This window comes from Arvicanthis niloticus, chromosome 8 (genome assembly GCF_011762505.2).
Source record: "Arvicanthis niloticus isolate mArvNil1 chromosome 8, mArvNil1.pat.X, whole genome shotgun sequence".
NCBI classification, from domain to species: Eukaryota; Metazoa; Chordata; class Mammalia; order Rodentia; family Muridae; genus Arvicanthis; species Arvicanthis niloticus.
The window spans coordinates 30,255,654-30,277,592 of record NC_047665.1 but is presented as its reverse complement, the minus strand read 5'-3'; the positions used below and the strand labels follow the sequence as shown (position 1 = coordinate 30,277,592).

The 21,939-nt window shown below is 36.4% G+C and overlaps 1 protein-coding gene across 1 annotated transcript in view; it reads right to left on the bottom strand.

Annotated features, from left to right (window-relative positions):
* Positions 1-21,939, bottom strand: part of Gmds (GDP-mannose 4,6-dehydratase) — a 514,073-nt gene that overhangs the window by 415,945 nt on the left and 76,189 nt on the right. Inside the window, exon 2 of the mRNA XM_034509632.2 lies at positions 6,643-6,687. Coding sequence (XP_034365523.1) covers positions 6,643-6,687 — 45 coding nt within the window. The remainder of the gene's footprint in view (positions 1-6,642; positions 6,688-21,939) is intronic.

The window sequence follows — 21,939 nt, the reverse complement described above, 5'->3', positions numbered from 1 at the left end:
TACCTGCCTGATACTAAAGAAAAGACTACTGTGTCTGACACATGAGAGAAATTGCTCCACACTTGGTCCCACTTCCTTCTTGTGTCAAGATTTCTCCCTCTGTGCTGCCAATGCTAACATCAGCTTATGTCACCAACTGCCCAGGTTCCAGTTGCACTGGTGGCAGTTTTAATCCTTGACTTATTTTAGAAGTGTTCCTTCTAATGTTGGGTAGATTTGTTTGCAGCTGAATACACTTCTATATTTTAACTCAATCGTTTTCTGTCTATTTTAAACTGAAATTAATCCCTGGCATGACTCAAACATTCCAAGTGCAAAGGGGAATTATACGCACATAAGGCTTTCTTTCAAACAGGAAGAAATGTCATCACTGTTCCATAAGGCATACACAAGAAACTGACTTCTACTAAAGACACAGCATATTCACAATTACTACTTCAGCTAGTTAACTGTATTCTGCCAAAAGAAAAGCACTCAACATCACTTTCCAAAATAGTAAAACTCAAGTAAAGTTAGTAAATAAGAAAAGAACTTAGGAAAGAAATGTTGTAAACTTCACTGACATTTTAGGAGGCAAACATAAAATTGAGGAATCATTAAATTAAAATTTATTATTAAACATAATGAATTGTATTTCAAGGTTTCCAATTTTGCAAGTTGCTACTTAATTATAAAGTTGAGCCAATCCATAATGTTAATGAATATTTTTAAATAAGGGACAATTTCACATTATACTAATACCTGGGAAACTTGGTATTTAAATCAAAGTTACTTCTAATATACAAATTTCTTCAATATAAGTGTTCTTCTGATTTCAATAAAAAAATTTTCTTTGGTCTAGAAACATAACTTATTTGACAATTAAAATATAATTACTATTTGGGCAGCCTTATCTTGATTACTGAATTCCAGAGAAATCACTTATTCCAATACACAAAAGTACACAGAGAAATGCCCTAAATATAAAAACTTGCAAGGCTTTGATAAATAATATTGTACAATCTTAACAGACCTGGACACCAAGTCCAATCAAATACAAGCAACAAATTTAATGTCACATCTACAAAGACAATCAATAAGCACTATTTTTTGTTTTGTTTTTCTCTAGTGAAAAAAATGTGTTTTAATTTCCACTCACTCCCAACTTTTGGCATGTGTGTAGAAGGGAAGAAAGACTTGCCAAATACTTAATCCATGACAGCAGGTATTATTCTAAGAACTAATGAAAGCTGAGTCTGTCTGCTTCTAAGCAGGTGAAATACAAACATTAAGACAAGCCAAAATGTGTGTAAACTTTATAATCTAGCTAAGAATTTAAGATTAGCAGGTTTCTCTTCACAGAAAGAAAACAGGTAGGTCTTTTTTCAAGATTGGGGGAGAAAAGAGTATGTGAATTTGGAAAGCAAACTGAAAAAATAAATAAGCCAAATGACCTTTATATAAACTTAATTAGAATTGGAATTAATTATACTAGCTCAGAAACATTTAAGTACCTAATTGGAAGAGGATGTTTAAACATACAAACCTCATGGCTCAGTCAATTAGCTGTCAAAAAGAAAATTTAAATTTGAGGTTCTCTCAATGATGGTTTGACTTCAAAATGTTGAATTCAAAGTAGATGCTAAAAGATGAAAATGTGGGGTTTTTTTTCATTATTTATTAAGAAGATAGGTGATCCACACCACTGGATTTCAAGTTCTCCAGTATCTAAATTGTTCTTGGAGGAAGGTGACTCCCAGGGATGGTTAGTGCCATTCATTTTTGGAAAGTATGGGTCATCTAGATTGTATCAACAGCTGACATTTACATGGCAATAATTACATACTGGACACTGGTCTTTATGACACAAAATGGCCACATACCAATAACTAGTCTTTACTGGTTGTAAGTACTGCAGATCTTTACCATCACCACACCACAAATGAGAGCACTGTCTGACAAGGCAGCTGATACATAGCTCTTAAAGGGCACACTGGTTTTATCCTGACAGTACACTGCGCAGTTTGAAAATTAAATCCATGTGAAGATTGGCCTTTTTTCTAATCAAAGTACCAAGCTCCTAAAACAGCAAACAACTTTGAAGAAAAATAACTCAAAACACCTAATGTATAAAGGAAAAGAAAGAATCCACATTCTAAAACACTCCCCTCACATAATACCAGACTGTTTGAATTGAGTCTCTTTTCTGCTTTGACACTCAATCTTAGGGAGGTGGTCATGGTTTCTTTCTTAGAAGAGAAACCCAAATGAACTTGTTCTTGACATTAAATTCTGATACTCTGTGTTGCTGTTGTTTATTAAAAACCAAATTCTCTTCTTATACACACAGATAATCTTAGCTTTTGCAGAGTTCAAACTTGTCTTTTCTTTTTTTTTTCTTTTGTCTTTTTTTAGTATTAGACTTTATTTCTCACATTTTTTTTTCTCTGTGCAAAATGAGCACATATTATAGTGGTCACCATGCTGTCGGCTATCTAAAATTGTGGTGCTGAGAAAGCACGTCAAGCTAGAATATACTTCCATAGCAAGTTTCACTATTATTAATCTTCCTTTCTCCCTGAAATTGTGAGGGAACGTCTAAATTCTAGGATCCTAGGCAAGAAAACATGCCTGCTTTCAATACTGTAATTCATGAGTTAGACTACAGTATCTTCTACACTATGTGCTAGTCCCCAGTCACTCTCTCTGCCAGTCTTGTATCAAGAGGCACCTCATACCTCACAGAGTTCCCCTGACTGTTTCAAAAATGCTCTGTCACCTAATCTTCACAGGAATCTTGGACAAAAGACAGATGTGCACATCATCCCTACTTAACAGATAAAACAAATGAACGAATAAAAACAAAAATTGACCAAGAAATCTAGAAAACAAAGTTTTAGATGGGTCAAGAAATTTGACTGAGGATACAGAGCCAAGGAAGAATGGAGGATTTAGATATAATAAGACAACCGGTGCCCAAGCCCCAAGGCTGATTGCAATGAGGACTAGACTGCTTATTTAGCACCTTATTCTATGCTATAAAAATAAAAGATATATGGACATTGAGCTTTAGCAAGGTACAGAATATACACAGTTCATATAGGGTATATAAAGTGTTCCCAGGGTGACTGTCTGTAACTCCTGACAATTCTTGATTTTTCTCACTATGAAGACATCTGCAGATATTAAAGAATGAACAAGTGAGTCAGACATGGTGACATATGCCTGTAATCCCAGAACGTGGTAGAACTGAAGCAGAGATGAAGCATATAGATGACCATAGACTCTGAATATCCATAGACTCTGAAACCATGGAGCCAACAAACTACAGCTGTGTCTATCTGTTGTGAACAAAGACAGACTTTTCTTCATTCCCTAAGTTATACAACTATTTATGTAGTATTTTCATTGCACTGGGTATCATATTCCCAAAAATATGTATAAGCAATATACAAATACTACAACATTTTATATAGGTAACTTGAGTGTTCTCAGACTTTGATATATGTATAGGCTTCTGGAACCAATTCCATTTCAGATTATCAAAAGATAATTAACTCTATTTTAATTCTTTATTTTAGAAGGTCCATGGAGAATGTGTTCAGATGCACAGGTTTCAGTGACCACATTAAACAGACATGTTCCAAGCTTCAGAAATCTAACAGCATATGGATAAAGGAGTAATTAACTCTTGGTAAGCATTATATTAATAAATGCTATTGCTTTACTTACATGTTGCTCCATGATAAAAGTTTTCTAAGCCTGTTGTAATTTTTTTGTTGTTTCTTAAGTACAGCTAGAACAAAGGAGCTTATTTAACTGTGTTATTTCCCCCACTGACCTGGCTCTGATCCTCTACTGGCCTGCTGCACCATACTAGGCTCACGATATCACTGACAGCAAATCAAAGTCTGCTTCTTGTATTCCAAGAACACAGCAGACTCACCATGGTGGCTCTCACAGTGCTGACCTAGTCCTGGCCTACCCTTTGCTATCAAACCATGTTGTTTCTAGTTTCTAGTTATTTCCAAGCTTTCATTTTCTGAATAGAAACTGGATTTGAAAAGAGTCAAAGTAGTTCAGAGGTAAGGGCAGCAAGATGTCTTAGCACATAAAAGTATATGCTGCCAAGCCTGATGACTTGAGTTCAATCCCCCAGAAAACAGAACTAGCTGCCACAAGTTCTCTTCTGACCTTTTCACACATGCTACAGCACAAACACATATGCACACAAAGTAAAAATGTTTAGTGTAATAAAAAATATTTAAATAGTTCAGAAATAAGGTTCAACTGCTTCACCCAGTCTAGTCATTCACTAAATTTCATCTGGTCCTTTCTTTATATAGTAGTACCCTATCTGTTTACAGGAAGGCAGCACCAGCAACACCCAGGGATGTGTAAGAAAGGACAATCTCAAACTTCTGAAGCAGCCTCTGTGTGTCAACACTAAAGGTTGAGAGTCCATTGAAGTAGAAGTCTGTATTCATCCAAAATTGCTGTCACTGACTCTGGACCTAGGTGTGGTGGACCATGTTTCCAGTCATTCGATTACACACAGTAAACTCTATACTGCTCATGATCTTGAATAACTAAGAACTATAGCTGATAATCCTGGAAATTTTCCAATGCTGTCTATTTTTTATCACCCTAATGTTTACTGTGACCAAAGGCATAAAACAATAAAGCCTATTTCACCATCAGACTCCTCTTAATAGATCATTCTACAAATATATCAATCATCTCTTAAATTGGGAGCAGCTCATTGAAGTTAATAAAGGATTTAAAAGAAAACTTTATTCTTATGACCCCCACACAGCTCACACTTTTATCATATTGTGTGGAAGATTTTCCACTTGTCTGCTGAGCCTTGCCTTGTCCCTTCCCCTGAATAACTAATCATGTTTTTTTCTTACAATTTATGGATCTTACAGAATTGTATCTGTGATAAATTCCTCCCAATTAACTGTGATTTGAGAAGTCTTCTGCTGTCTTTCTGTAACAGAATAAAATGTACTCTTCTAACTCCAAATGCTAATAGAATTCAAACATTTGCAGTTCACCAAGCAGTCCTAAGTTTTCACTGTGTCTATTTGCAAATTTTGCATCTTGACTGTCCTCTGAAGCCTGCTATTTCCTCAATGAGACACCTGAATAGAGCTTTACTTCTCCATGATAGTCTTCTCTGCCTTCTCCAACAGCACTAAAAGCAACACATGTGAAATCCTTCTGCTTGCAAATGATTAACACCTACACAACATGATTAGTCCCAAGGTCTGCTCACCCACTAGTCCACTCGTTAGAACAGTATACAGCCACATGTTTCCTTGTCTCCAGACTACATTCAGTCACTGCCTATTACTTCTAACTTCATTTCTACTCACAGTCCCACAGGTCCACCCCAAAGTATAGCCACAACACCCTTGCGATTACAGCATCACTCAACATATCTCCATTTTCAACGTTGTAATGACTGGGCTTACCCAGCTCCTTATCCTAATTCTCTGGCAACTCACTCCCATTACTGGCAACCATACATCCTTTAGCAGCAGGTCATACATATCTGAAACAGCACTTCAGATGTACCCCTACCATATTTTCCTGATACTTATAAACATATTATCTTAACAGCTTGATTAAAAAACTTCTTCCTGAAACCAATACTTTTACACTACTTATTACCTGCTTTAAATCACTTTGTTTTGTTGATTAGACTCAATTACTAAAGAAATCTATTCTTGTAGATACATGTGTACAAAGATATTCCTATAATTACAGGTGTCTTGCTTTGATATTGAAAATATAGAACTACTGTAGAACAGAGAAGCTTCTAAACAGTTATGACTTCTTATATTGAAAGCTATCAGAAAATATTGAGTTGTAATAAAAAAACAACTAATTCCATTTTCATTCAAATCCTGTTAGCAAACCAAATTTCTTGCAGTTCTTTTCCATTTGTCCAACTACACATTTTTATACAACATTGCTACAATTAATGGTAGTAAAGAGAAAATGTAAAACTATTAACACAAACATTCCCAAAGCAGGTCAGGATATGTGTAAGCCTGTAAGTTATTATTCTGTACAGATCATGACTGTATTATACATAAGTACCTGCAGAAAATGTTCTTTAAAAGTAAGGAATATTCACTAAACTACGTGAGATTTAATACAAACATTTTTAATGTTGAAGAAGAAAACACAATAATAATAGCAGCAACAATGGATCAGACAGATTCATCTTCCATAAAATATAGAGCTGCCTGTTAGAAAGCAAACACCTCCAAGTGTAAATCTTTCATGCAAGGTTGCCAAAGATCAGCTTCTATTTTATTGCTCTGTGCAACTTCCAAATTAAGTGACTTTACCATGAGTGGAACTTTTTAATGTAGCACATTACATCATAAATTAACCCTAACACTCTTACAGTCAGGCTCATGCAAGCTGCTGCTTTATCAGGGAACAAAGGAGGCATGCAGAAGAGCTGAAGCCCATGTGCTCACAAGATAGACAGCACAATGAGCTGGCAGCATCACTGGCGCCACGGCAGAGCCATGCTTAGATTCTGATTTGTTATCAGAGTTTCCGTGGAAAGCACACACAGAGGAAACGAGGCAGCTGCATCCTAGCAATCCCCAGCGACCACAGCAGCACCAAGTCACTCACCTCGTATCCTTTCTCCAACAGGAATTCTGCCAAGTATGAACCATCCTGGAAGAGAGGGAAAATTGAGAATAGTTACACCAATGGTGAAAAGTACAGAATGTTAATCTACTCTAAGAGTTTGGAGACCATCATTTAAAAGGAAATTTAAACAGAATAAAACTCATAGCAACCAAAATAAAAACAAAACTGCTAGTGACAACACTGAATGTTTTTCCACTATTCATGGAGCAGACAGTAGCCTATGTAAGCATCACTGAAGTCAGAAAGAAATCAACACCCAGGCAAATAATTAGAGCAAAAAAAGAGAGCACAACATTTCAGAATCACATGGACTTGGGTTCAGGTTTTGCCACTTAACAGGCTATGTGAAATATGCAACTATGTTAGCAAAGTAAACTGCCTTGGTGCCATAGGAATACAACATTCTGGTGGGGACAGTATTTAATAAAAAAAAAAAAAACTTTAGAAGTTCAAGGGGAGACAGAGAGCACAAGGTGTTGGCATTGCTGAGAATGACTCCACAGAATTGTGGAGAAGGCTAGAAGTAAAATGCAGGACAGTGAGTTCCTCCAAGGAGCTCTTAGGGACCAAAGATAGTGGCTAAGCCCTAGGGCTGTAGAAAGTCAGTGAGTTTAGAGGGGTTTGAGGAGTAGAGAATTCAGTGAGTTTATAGGATGGGGTACAATGAAAACTGCTTGATCCTATATATGTGCATATATACAAACTTCTAAAGAGGAAAGTGTTGTTATCTGATGATATAATAAATACATGAGTTTTTCTTACAATATGCAGTAACCCATACCTTAAGAAAGTTACCTGAATAAGCACTGAGAGTCTCAACTGATAATAATTATTCTAGAAATTTCTAGATAGGAGTTTCTTTTTCTTTTTCTTTTATTTTTTCTTTATTTTTATTTATTTTTTTAAAATACATTTCAGATTTTATCCCCTCATCCCATTCCCCCTACCACCCAGGAACCCCCTATCCCATCCCCCCTCCTGCCTCCACAAGGATGTGCCCCCACCTACCCCTCACTCCCCCCTCCCCACCCTTGAATTCCTCCCCACTCGGTGTTCAGCCTTCATGGGACCAGGGATCTTCTATATAGGAGTTTCTATTTAAATAATTTCATGTCACTGTAAGAGGGAAAATATGACATATCTAATTAAACTACTCTGAGGTCAAAAGTTGAACTATTACTATTCAAGGAGTATTAGTTTCCCTCAGAAAAGAAAACTGGTCTTTCACTTTGTAGCCATTCCCGTAGTTGCTCTTCATTCCTCTTCAGCTTTCTGACCCAACAGGGAGTCCCTTCTATCCAACTCAGACTTAAATGTAAAACTAAGGGTACAATTAATGCAAATATGTGTTCTGAAAAGTAGCTGGAGTATTTGGGTTTTCTTGGGTTTCATAAGTTTAAAAATGCTTAAAATATCTCTTTTAAGTTCAGAAATCCCTACCAAATATTCCAGGAGAAAGAAAAGTAAAGCAAGTCTCAGTATTACCATGATCTGACCTAAAGCTGGACCTGGACACATCCTATGGCTCTGAAACTGACAGGGCTGTCAAGTGAGAGTTTACAAAATTACTGTAGAAGTCCTACATGAACTCATGCAGAATGGCAAGACCAGGAATACAAAGGATACATTCTGTAGTTCATTAAAAACTCCAGCAGATTTTCTTCTGACTTCTTGACATAAATATTCTGGTTTATAGGCTCGTGTGGAGAAGAGAGTTTGGCCTTTTCACTTTAGTCTCACAATGTATGTAGGTTTTTTTTACATACATTTAGGTGTTAGCTAAATCAAGTCACAAGGCTGACTAATTCAAGCCAAGCCAAGCCAAGCTGGCATATATGATCACTGGAAGTTTTCTTTCCTTTTTGGGGGAGTGGAGTAGTCCTTATTCATTAATAAGAACATAGTATTAAAGAAATAGCTGCAATGGTAATAATTTGACTCCAACCTCTAAAGTCCTAGAAAGCAGACTTGCTTTTGTTACAGTACTGTTACCCTGAAGCTGCCAACACTACACTTTCTACTCTTTATCCACTTGGAATAAAACAGAATGATTTATGTTCTACCACACTCACAGACATTAGGGGCAGCGGGAGTGGGGGTTAGTGGTAACTGTGCTGGATCTCCCTGCATAGGGAGAGCTGTGATTATTCAGAAAGCTGATGTGAAACAGACCTGACTAGGACTGAACTCTGTCAATAAGGTCTTGTTCTTCTCACCCAGGCTGCTCCTCAAACTTTCCAACCACACTGGAACATTCTGAACCAGCAGTGGCACTCACTTCCTCCTCATTTCCTTGCCAGGCCCCTCCAGTGATAGGTCCCAGGCTGCACAATGAGTGGGAAACGAGCCGAGCAAGGGCTCTTGGTCTCAGGCCCAGGGAGCTCAGCTGGCCTTACCCCCTCACCCTCCCCACCAGCCCTGGGGGACTCCTGGGAGACATGGTATTGGAGCAGGCAGCCAAACAAGTAGGATGGCTGATAGAGAATGCCCCAATCAAACTAATGAATGAAATGTTGCAACAAGAACGAGTAAGTAATGTTAAGTTATGACAGTTGACTCTAGAAACCAAAGAAAATAGACTAGATCTACTCATTTGCTAGGACCCAGTATTAATTCCAGTCGGGTTCAAACTTTGTTACTAAAATTTTTTTAATTGGAAAGATAACGTCTCAACTGTGACCTTTTAAAATAAGGTCACATATAATAAGGTCATAAGGTTATTAGAGACATCTATTTTAGATGAAATTCCAAACAATTTGAGACAATCACTATGGCTTTACTATTTTCAAAACACAAAAACATTTTCTCTTTTTCTCTCACACAAGAACTTGGTAAGGAGAGTTAAACAGTCATTTGGCATCTTAGATAATTGAGATGCAGTTTAATATCACACAACTAGTTATATATGAAACTAGTACTAGAATCCAACTCTTTCATTATCTGAACTAGAAAATAATCACCCTCACTATTTTCCTGGGAGCCTCCAAAACATGTCAAACCTCAACAAAGTAATGAAAGACCATTAACTTGATATGGCCCTTTTCCATTACAAGGTGTTTTATGGATTAAACAGTGCTTCCAGTTTTAATCAAGTGACCCAAATACAAAGAAATCTTGTAATTTTAAAATACTCAAGCTCAGAAGAGAAAGAAAAGATGAGTGGCTGGGATTTCTCAGGTCTTGGATCTAGGCATGTGTAACCCATGATGCAACACAATACTATGTGGAGGTAGATACATTTGGAAGGAATGATGTCTCTTTACAGGATCCAAAAATCCAGGTTTCTGTGTGCCTGATATCTATCATATATGTATAGATTGGTAAGTTTTCATGTCACACTGAGAAATATTCAACAGAGAGCAATATACAATTTCAGCATTATTCTAGAAGGATCATATTACAATTATTATATGAAAACATAGTAAAACTCTAGATCTACAAACACAGAAAATGATATCCCTTTCCATCAATGGCCATAGATGGGAATTGACCATAAAAGGTACTAATTGGACTTCAAACTCAATGGGCAAATAAACAAGTGTTATCATTCTATAGCCAATACTATTTAGTGTTTCTATTCTGTTTTCTATCAGTGTACTTGCAACCAATGTAAAAAATGAAAAGAGAGAAAGCATAACCCTGACATGTGCAGGAGAGCTGATCCCCTCTGGAATGCATGCTTCCATTTAGGCACCATTTGGGAGTCTCTTTGAAAGAATAAGATGGAAGAAATCACACCACTGAAAAAGAGCAGTCTTACTAAAACATGTCCCATCTGCTGCCCATGAACTGCATGAGGCTGAGAATGTGGCCTAAAACAAAGTAAAATATGTTTAAATTTCAAGATATGTATTTTTGGGGATTTTTGTAATTGAATTAAAAATGATTCTTAATCATAAACTTTGTGTATACAAAGATACAGCATCAAAGGTTGGACATGCCTGGCTGGAGACAGAATACATCTGCATGAGGAGAAAGTGCCTGTTTATAGTGCCTTCTACATTCTTTCCCTCTGTATATTTTAATTCCTCTAAAAAGGACTGCCAAGAGTTTGAAGTCATCTACAGAGTAAGATACATAACAGCCTGGGCTATACTGAGAGACTGTCTCAAGCAATAACAACAATAATAAACATACCCCCAAAAGCATCTTTTCAGCTAATTACTACTACAATATAAAGGTATTCTGTACTTCTAATAAGAACTATATCACCTCAATAATTATAGAAAGATGCTGTTTTAAACCTGATTGAAATTTTTCAGTAATTTAATCAGTAGGCTATGAAGTATCCAGTAGAATATATTTAACAAGTATTGATACCTGGCTCATGTCTGTAGCAAATCACTGGACAATATCTATGTCAGGATTCAAAAGACCATGGGGACCAATTAATCTAATTCTCATTTTATAGATCTAGAATTGAGAAATTAAGTGTTTAGTGTAAAGTCACACCCTGGGAAAGTAGAACCTGCATCCCCCACATGCAGGTGGTGGTGGTGGTGGTAGCAGAAGTAGTGATAGTAGCGGTAGTAGTAGTACTAGGTGGTGGTAGTAGTAGTAATGATGATGTCTCTAGAATCCCAACGCTTAGAATTCTGCACTAAAATCTAAACAATTCATCATGAACATGTACACCTGTCATTTCAGCACTAAGAAGGGTCAGCAAAGGAATTAAAAAAGGTAGCCTGGGCTATAAATAAGACTATGGCTCAGTAACACAAAACTAAAAACTTAAACCCTCTAAAAGGAAAAGAATAAACTACTGAGTGCAACTAAGTATGTAAGATACATAGTCTAACACATTACTGTGTGAAGGACAAGAACAAAACCAATCATGATGAATACAACAATAAGAGACTAAAGAGTAAGAAGATATTTCAAACATGTATTCCCATCTTGTAGTCCTTAAAATTCAAAATTATTTCCCCATACAAATTGCTATTACCAAAGAATAGACTTTCACTTCCACTTACTTCCTTATAGAAGGATCATAGCATTTAAATATGATGGTCAACTACTTGTGAACTAAAGAACTGTCTATGTCCAGCCGAGACCCTCTCTAGCCACCTTTCTTTCTCTACCAAAGAAAGGGACTTAAGGCAGGTCTCCATGTCTCATACATGCTAAGAAGGAAGAATGGCTCTGCAGCCAAGTCCTTGGTGTCCAGTGATAGCTGGTATTAATACATGGGTTCCAGAAAGAGGCAAGTCAACTCTAGTCATCCTCTACATTGTCTATCATAACCCAATAACCCAATAACAATAATTTGAAGTGAAAGCCCAGTTATGCCTAACATATAAATCTATCAAATGGCAAACACTTTTTTAAAAGTACTCCTTTATGTCATTACTGTCCATATGTGGGGTATATGTATATGCCTGTGTGTGAGTGTGGGCGTGTGTGTATGTGTGTGGGGGTACATGCATGCATACACACAACACTGGACACAATGCTCAACCTTACAACTTTTTTGAAACAGTGTGTTTTGAGGGAAATAAAATACTGTGAATACCACAAGACCAAGATGTCTGCTGTGAGATATCTCCCAGGAATGAGAAAAACAATACAACCAAGATATGACATCAGTAATACTGCATAAGCAAGACCTGAACAATAATGACACAATAACCATGCTAACATAGTGCAGATAAACTCAAAGCACCCTACCCCCTAGACAAAAAACTATAGGTAATTAATGACTGCTGAGAGAAGGAGAATCAGTCTTTCCCAGAAATATTAAGGGTCAGCCTTGAAATTATATACATACAAGCAACACTAAATAGACTCTAAAGGGTTGTATTTGTATATTCATGTATTATACCTACATACATGCATACATTATGTGTATATTAATAATAATCATCTAATCAAAGAAAAAGGAGCATGAATTTGACAGGGGCTTGGGGAAAAGAATAGGAGGAGTAGGAGGAAAGGGAAGGAGAAAATGATGTAATTACACTTTAATGAGATTTAAATAAAAATACTATTAAGGGAGAAATGATGCTTGCCACCAGAAAAAGGAGCATGAAGAAACTTTCAAAGTGATCAAATTATTAATAAAACATGTTTTGATTCTAGTAGTGTCTATACTATATGCTACCAAACCTTGTTTACTTAATACCTGTGGCAGGATATTTATTTATTCAGAGTGGAGCTCTGTGATTAGGGAGTAGAAGAGGAGGTGGAGCTGGGAGAGAAAGAGAGGAAGGGGAGGGGGAAAAAGAGGAAGTAGAGGAGAAGAAGGAGGCTATCAGCCATGGAGAACCATGGATAGGTCGAAAGCTGTCCTGGGTAGCAACTTCTATCAAAAGGTTAGATACTGGGTAACAACTCTAACTGTGTGGGCATCTTGTTGACTGAGCATTTCTAAATATATAAATCCTTTGGATAATCATTAAGCTTTAAGAGTCTCATTTCTACTGGGTACTGCGAGGATGGCAGATATTGTCTGGGGTTCAGCTGAGCTTTGTGGATGCAGAATGGTGGATTGGCAGACCCATCCCCCACAATGGAGTCTCCTGGGTGCCAGGACTTGCACATCTAGCTAGCCAGGGCCCTGGTCAGAGCCGAGGAGCAGCAGGAACATGGTGGCTGCCCAGGAATAAGTCAGACCAGGCACCATTTTCTAAATATCACCCCTAAAAAATGGCAATTTAAACTTTTGGTAAGCTTCCCAAAGTCAACTATGGACTCCGAACCAATGATGTCTGTCAAATATTTACACAGGTATGCACATAGCTAAGAAAATGGATTAGAATCAAAATCTACCCTAAATTAATGATTACTGACCCAGAGGGTAAAATCATGAGTTTTTTTCTTTTATCTGTCTTTTCTACTTTCTAATGAATATATCATACTATTATAATAAGGAATATCAAATGTTTATACCAACAATTTATAGTAATTAAAAATACTGCATTCTTTTTTTTTTTTTTTTTTTTTTTTTGGTTTTTCTAGACAGGGTTTCTCTGTATAGCTCTAGCTGTCCTGGAACTCACTCTGAAGACCAGGCTGGCCTCGAACTCAGAAATCCGCCTGCCTCTGCCTCCCAAGTGCTGGGATTAAAGGCGTGCGCCACCACCGCCTGGCTAAAATACTGCATTCTTTTAAGAGTGTAAAATGAACAGAACAGTCTGAATGCAAGAATATTAAAATAACAATGATATTTAAGAAAGACTGAAGGTTTTTTGTTTGTGATATTGCATATCATTCATCTGGCAAATTTTAATTATCCTCTCACCTATTTTCCTAGCAGTTTCTACCCATTTTGTCAACTGGTTTATTTTGAAAGCATCTAGAAAACAGGAAACTACTTAATTTTTATCTTCCACAGAAGCGAGTCAAAAACTGATTTAGCAGTGTTTTGGTCAGTAAAGACCCAGAGATGTAGCTTGAAATCTGTTCCTTCTAAATTGCAAATGTTTGTTGTACATCCTTAGTTCAGTGAGCCAACAAGAAATGCTTAGGAAAAAGGCAAAATGTACCAATAACCAAACACATGTTTGAAAGTTATCAATAGCAAAACAAAGACACTTGCTAAATATATATGTGAAAACTGGGTAGTTCAGCTTTCCCTGCCACAGAATCCTATCCGCTATTGTTCCTTTTTATGTAAGCTCCTTCATTTAAACCTATTCTTTTCTATTTCTCTGAGTCCCTGTCAGCATTCCTGCCATTCATGTTGAAGTGTTTGCTTTATTTCATTTATTACAGGTACGTATATATTTGTGCCATGACGCAGATGTGTAGGTAAAAAAACAACTGTCAGAAGCCAGTTCCTTGCTGCCATTTTGTGATATTCAAGAATCAAACTCATGACCTGAGGCATTTATGCAAACTCCTTTCTCTCTATTGAGCCACCTCTCTGTCTCTGCAAACAGCAATAGACATAACAGTAAATGTTTACACAGGTCTAAGAATATGTATGCCAGGTGTGCTTGAGGTGTTCTTCATCTAGTCACTGTTTATATCCACATAAAATGGCTATGAAGATGCCACTCTGATTACCTCCACTTAAATGGAGGAACATAAGGCAAATTTGGACTAATCTGTTCAAGGACTAATACTGTGATGGCCAATCTTGATTATTGCCCTGACACACTGGGGAAGAGGAAACCTCAAACTGAGAAACTGACCCCATTAGATTGGCATGTGGGAATATCTGCGATGCACTTTCTTTTTTACTACTTAATGTAGGTAGGCCCAGCACTCTGTAGGTAGAGCCATCCACAGACAGTTCAAGTCCTACAGATATTTTAATATAAAATAGACTTCTGTAGACTATTAATAATAGAAAGAAAGCAGAAGTGATGGATATCAAACACCTACTTGAAGACATGGGTGTAAGGAAATGGAGGACAGGAAGGAAATAGGAGATTCAATTCCTGCTCTATTGCTCTGTAAAGTATCTGGGCAGCCAGGCATTTCCTGACCTAGATATCACAATGCTTCAGTACTGGCTGGCTCCTCCAGCTTTCACATGCATCATCAGACTCACACGTGGGCAAGATGAAAATAATAAGCTGTAACCTGCCGAGTTATCTGAGAATTGCGGTAGCTTCATGAGTCATTGACAGGGAGTGGAAAAGCTTTGTTGATAATAATAATAATTTAAAAAGCTATCTTATACACTGGATGGCACAGTGCCCTGAAGAAATAAATTACCCCACCTGAGCATGAAATTGGGGGCAACAGGAAAAAAAGCAGGGAATACTAGAAGCATATCAGCCTCACAGGCTAGTTCAGTGCTGGTGTGAATACCTTCTTTCAAGTTTGGACCAATGTAGTTGCTGAGAGAGACAGAGAGAGAGAGAGAGAGAGAGAGAGAGAGAGAGAGAGAGAGAGAGAGAGAGAGAGAACTCCAAATATATTAATGAGGGCTTTTACAGAGTTATAGGAATTCCAGTAATAAATTACCAGTAAGCTTCATGTACAGCTATAAAAGTGTACAGCTGTATCTACATAAGAATCCTAACTAAAAATTTTAAAAATTGAATTCCTTTCACTTTCCTTTTGCTTTCCTCACTGTCTTTCAAAACGAGGCCCATACAATGCAAGGGTTTTCTTCAGCACTAATCAGTCAAGTGTTTTCCAGAGGAAAGGGAGTTTTTGCAGGACCTCTAAGGAAAGGAGAATGGCCTCTGTCCAGTGCTCCAGGACACGAGGAGTGAAAACCCTGAAACTAGGAAGAAAAGACATTTTATATTGAAAAGATTAAAATTATAAAATAATTTAGTATTTACTTGGTGTATTAATTTCTTACTATCTGTTCCTTTTGATAATTTATATAATAGCTTTGGAAGAAAAGCAAAACAAATGTTTTGTTTGCTTGTGGCATCTAAAGGGTCACTAGAGTAACATATGATAAACACCAATGATTATTTTTTCCCATTTTGCTGTACAACAGTTTCAAAGTTTGTTGCTAAAGTCTTACTACTGCTTCCAACAAGTTTATTTGTAAATATTCCTGCTTTTTTACAAAATTATTTCTTTGAGTTCTATAATTAATTTGCTTAATCCTATTAAGATTGCTCTTAAAATATATACAGATCATGACATAAATGTCAGTTTCTGGCTCCCTAATATACTTCAGATCTTCTCTACTCCTATGAATTGTCTTCTATGTAGAAAACACAAAGCCAATAAAGAAAGACATAAGTTAATAATTGTGATTGTGGAGTTGATGTCATAGCTCAGCCATAGCACACACTTACTAGGATATGAAAAACTCCAGGCTCAAAAACAAACAAAAAGACACATTATGCTTTGAGCAAATTAAAAATCTCTTAAAGACAGATGACATTCAATTGTGTATATGTAAGTACAATGCAGAAATGCATTAGCATCCCCCATTCCAGAAAGCTTCAGGTGATAAAACTAATGCTAACAAAAATATATGGCATGTTTTACATCAAAGCTACAAGCAAATCTAAGAACAAAGAATGCTGACTTCTTTGGAAGCAGAGTTCTGGGATAGGATCAGAAGATAAAATTCAATTTTTGTATTTATATGTTAGCTTAAAATACATTATACTACACATTTTGAAGAAGGGTGATGGGGCTCTTTAGGGGGGAAATGTAGTTTTCAACAGGGATTGGACCCCACCTCTATGTTGATCTCAGATGTTGATCTCAGTAGCACTGAGCTCTAAATTTCCCAGCAAGCCAGGGTCTTGAGTTGAAATGAACTTAACTTTAGTGTCAGAGCTAAAAAGCAGGACCCACTGGTTGATAAGTACCTTGTCTAATCTCGTAATAGTTAAACATCTAACCACTGTTTCTGTTTCTTAGCTAACCTCTCTCTTGAGACTTACAAGATATTTGGGATATGCTTACATTTTATAGGCTTAGGTCACATATGCAAGCTAACTAGCCTTATATATATATGATTCATTCACCTTCACATTACAGGATATATTTTTATTATTTAGTATTGTAGCATTTATTATACAATATATTATTTATAGTTTCTACATAAATGAGACCTTGTAAAATATTATAATTACTGTAAGTTGCTAAGTACTCTGTAATTTTCTCATGTATTTTCAACAATCTCTCTGTGAGTAGTTAAGATGTCTTCATTCTTCCACATTGAAAACACTAAAATCTGGGCCAGTAGGGAAAGCTCAGACATTTAAAAGCACTTGTTGCAAAACTTGAGACCTGGATTTGATACCTAGAACCCACATAGTATTAGGAGAAAACAAGATCCTGCAAATTGTACTCTGATCTCTCCAATACCCACATACCCACATACATACATACACACATACATACATACATACATACATACATACATACATACAAACAATATATGCGATTTTTAAAAAAAAAAGATTTCAAAACAAATTTAAAAGTTCATAAAAAATAAAGCCCTTTTTTGAGGTCATAGAGAACTTAGCAAAATACAAACAAAGTTATCTAGTCCTAACTGTAATGTAACTTCCACGTTTGCCTTATCCAAAATCAAAGTATTTCAACCAGAATAAGATGTCATACCACTGTAAGCCTCCTAATCAATGAGTAAATTTATGTGAAAACTTATGCAAAAAAAAAACAAAAACAAAAAAACTTAATTGTACACTAAAAAGTCATTTTCCTTTGAATGGATCATTTGTTGGGTTTTGTTTCATTTTGTTTTTAGTTTGTTTTGTTTTGTTTTTTAATAACTGATTGGACTTTTTAATATAAAAGTATTAGCTTTCAAAACTACACTTGTTGGGGATTAAAAGACTGCTCGGCGACTAAAAACACCAGCAGCTCTTAAAGACTTCAAGAGGACCTGGGTTCAGCAAGTCATAGGACAGCTCATAACTATCTGTAACTACAGTCCCAAGGGATCTAACACCTTCTTTTGGCCTCCACAGACACTGTACTCATAGAGTACACAAATATACATGTTGATGCAAAGTCAATAGTTTTTGTGCCAAGTTTGAATTAACATCAAATTAAAAGTACATTTACATAAGTTGGAAAGTAATCCCAACTGTATCAGTACTGATGGTGTTTCTAAAAATCTTTCTAGGTTCTGTAGTCAAACGATTTAATAGTTTTTAAAAAATAAATATATCGAAACAATAGAAATATGTGCAAATATTACAGTATTGACTTCTACCATGAAAAGCTTTAATTTCAACATAAATTTTCATACTTGCCTAACAAGGTCACAAATTACCTTTTCTTTTCTTGTGGTTTTCAAATTTAGCTCATTCAAACCAGTGAAATCTAAGTGAAAACCACACAACTACACTGCCATGTTTCCTCTGTAAGCACTGAGTATCTGGCAAACACATTTCTTGTAAAACAAAAACAAAAAAGAGTCTGAATTGGAGCACACGCTGCACTACAAGTTGTACCTCACCCTACTCCTTTCGGTGGACCTACAAACTGTCAGTAACATATGGATTTGCAAGTAGGCTGAACAGTTTCACTGTATCTAAGACAACTTCACCATGCTTTGCTATTGAAAATGAGATACATCAATGAAAAATCTGATTTTAATATTTTCATTCTTATAAGTGTTTAATCTAATGTAGCTAAGCTGCTGATGTGACAAAAGCTTGTCATATCCTTCTGATATTCTTTGAAATATGCACATTCAGATTATCTATGCTATAAATCTGATACACTGAGAGACACATTCACATTTATGTATAAATTTTAAGTCCTATTAAAGTACAGTATCTTATGTATTCACTTACAGTAAATCATAAATCCAACTACTCTAAAGCTAAAGTACATTGTTGAAATTTCAGAAAACTGATATTTATACTGTTAGAAGGCTCTTATGGTCCAAGCAATTATTTAATAATTTATTTAAAAATATTTAAATTTTTATGTAGTAGGAGTTTGTCTTTTCTTATAATTTTCTATTAAACTTTCACAAAAATATTTTTCCATTTCTCCACCTAAAAATAACTTCCTCTTTTATATATAAGTCCAACATAGTCTCTAGGTGGGCAAAGTTATAGGTTTGCTTAAAATTTTCTGATAAATCCTTAAAATTTAAAGAGCATCAAATACAGGGTTCAGGCAAGTAATTACACTGTTTATTTTTAACACTTGAGAGGAAACTTCTAATCCAATCCACTAAATATTTGCTGGAGACGTTTATTTAATTTTCTTCAAATTTTTATCATACACAGTCTATTTCTTTTGCTTTGGCACTGCAAAGCACAAATGTCATTTGTGTTGAAACTCTTCTTATCTCCCCAACTTTGGTAATAATACTGATTATTTATACTCATTTTTAAAGCAATGATGATGTGCCCACACTTTAAATTTAGAAATCTGCACTTCATTATTTTAGATAAGAGCAACAGTAATGATTCTTAAAATTATATATGTGTAAATTTAATTTTTAATTTATTATTATGTATATGCACGTGGGCATGTATATGATGGAAGGAGCATATGTACCATGGTGTGTGTTTGTGTGTGTGTGTGTGTATGTCAGAAGATAGATAATTCTAGAGATGGTTCTCTTCTTCCACCTTTATGTAGAATCCAGGGACTCAGCTGAAGTCCCCAGACTTACGTAACAAGTGCCTTTACCCACTGAGTCATCTCACCAGCCCTAAATATCTGAATTTAATCAAGTGATAATGTTCATGTTCATTATAGGTCAATACACATTAAATATACAAATAAACACACTATAATTTTATAATATAAAAATACTCTAGTTAATATCAACACAAATACATCAGTTAACACATATAAAAATAATTAGTCAATACCAAGATCAGCATAGTGTGTTTGACAAATATATTAAATAGCAACTAGTCATTCCAAAACAAGAAAGTTGTTCTTTTAGCAAAAATATTTTGGCCATTACTCTCATTTTAAAACTTTACTTTATCAGTGTTTTAGCCAAATGTTGTTTAATATGTGGCTCCTGACTATCATTTAGCTGTTAGCATCATGATAAAGACTCAGACATTTACATGAATTGACATAATTTACACACTACCACTTTAGTGCAATTATCTCTATTACCTTAGTCGAATTATCTCATATCACAAAGAAAGTGAGGCAGGAGCAACTGCATGCTTAACCAAATTCATTGACCACTAAAGGCAAAACCAGGGCAGATGTGCAGATACTGAACCTTCCCAACTTCACAGCATCAACAGAATTAGTGACACATGAGCAGCAAAAGAGGCACATGGACTCTCTGAACACTATTCAAATTCTCCACCTATTCTTCTAAAAATTATTTAACAATAGAATCTCTCCTGCCTGGAATGGAAGGGTAGAAGGTAAAGGCCATCACCTACTAGTTTCTAATACTCCTCTTGACAACTTTTTAAAATGTTGCAAGAAGGCACATAAATGATGAGTGAAGTAAAAATTTTGGTTTCTTTAAAAACATAGAAATGTTATGTGAATATGTTTTTGTTTTAATCCCAGCTGTGGGATATGGGGCTGCTTCAGATTGTCCACACCAGCTATGATTCGTCTCATGCTCTGGCTAGGGCCGGATTATGTCAGCTGAAGATAGTTTACATTTGGAATTCTGTGGACTCTTCAGAAGGTACATAAATGCCAGAGCCCCAGTAGAGGAAGGAGGCTGCTGCTCCTCCTGTTGCTGGTGATGGTTCCTGTTGCTGCGGTTTGTCAAGATGTAGTCCTGAGTAAAGAAACTGAGAAGAAATTGGATATTCTGACGATGAAGATTGGACTTGCCCCAAGGAACTCAACACTCCTAATCAGCAGGAAGTAGTCTAAAGAGATCTATGCACCCTTTCCCCTCTAACCTTCTTGCTCTCCTACCTAGTGTTGGAGGTTTGGAGGAGATTGAGGTGGACAAGAGTGGTAGATAAAAGAACCCAATAAAGTAACCAAAAAGTATGGTTACAGATGAGGTGACTCCGTCCCTCTGACTCTGGGTCTGGGTGGCTCCAAGAAGAGCTGATTGGGAAATACAACTTGGAAGCAGCTGAGTAGACCCCCAGACAAGAGCAAGCCCTGTCTGTGCCCTACAGAATCACCTCTTGGGAGAGCTGTTCTTTCCAACAAGCTAAAGGGGCTTCACATGATAACAACTGAGAAACGACAGGAAACAATGATAGAGTATTGTTTCTATAGAACAATATCCAAATGTCAAGCAAAATGTCAGTAGGTTCATGTAAGTGTATTGCTACCATGCAACTAAGAAACTGAATCCCAAAAGAGTCAAGAGAAGCCAAACTTGAAACAGTCAAGGGGAGTGGAATATACCAATGTGAAGTGACAGCAGAGCCTTGTCAATCTGAATGACTCTTGTAGAAACTGACAAGCTGCTAGTATTGTAGAAGAAAAGAATCCACACCAGGTAGGAAAAGGGTCCTAACAACTGATGGACTTCCTCCGATTCTAAGATCCCACTCTCCAAACTGACCACAGACCTGTTTGTCCTGACCACATGCAAAGCTAGAACACTACTGAATAAAACAATACTATTTTTCACTAAAAATGAACTCCTAATGCTTACTAATATGTGCAGCTCAAATTCTTCAGAATTGTTGCCAGCATACATGCTACTCAGGTCATCTATCAGCTGAATCATAACTTTCATAAAACTGTTAACACTTACCTGGAACTGCATATGCCTTCTAAGCAGGCTGGACTAAGGGAGAAAAATAGCCCTGTGTAAAATGTTTATTTGACTAGACAATAGGTTCCCCAGCTTGGAAAAACACAGGATGGAAGCAAGAATGACAAGGTAGGCTGGAAGCCACTCGCTAAATTAAATACTGTGCTTCTGAACACAGAGGACCAAAAGCCACACACTGT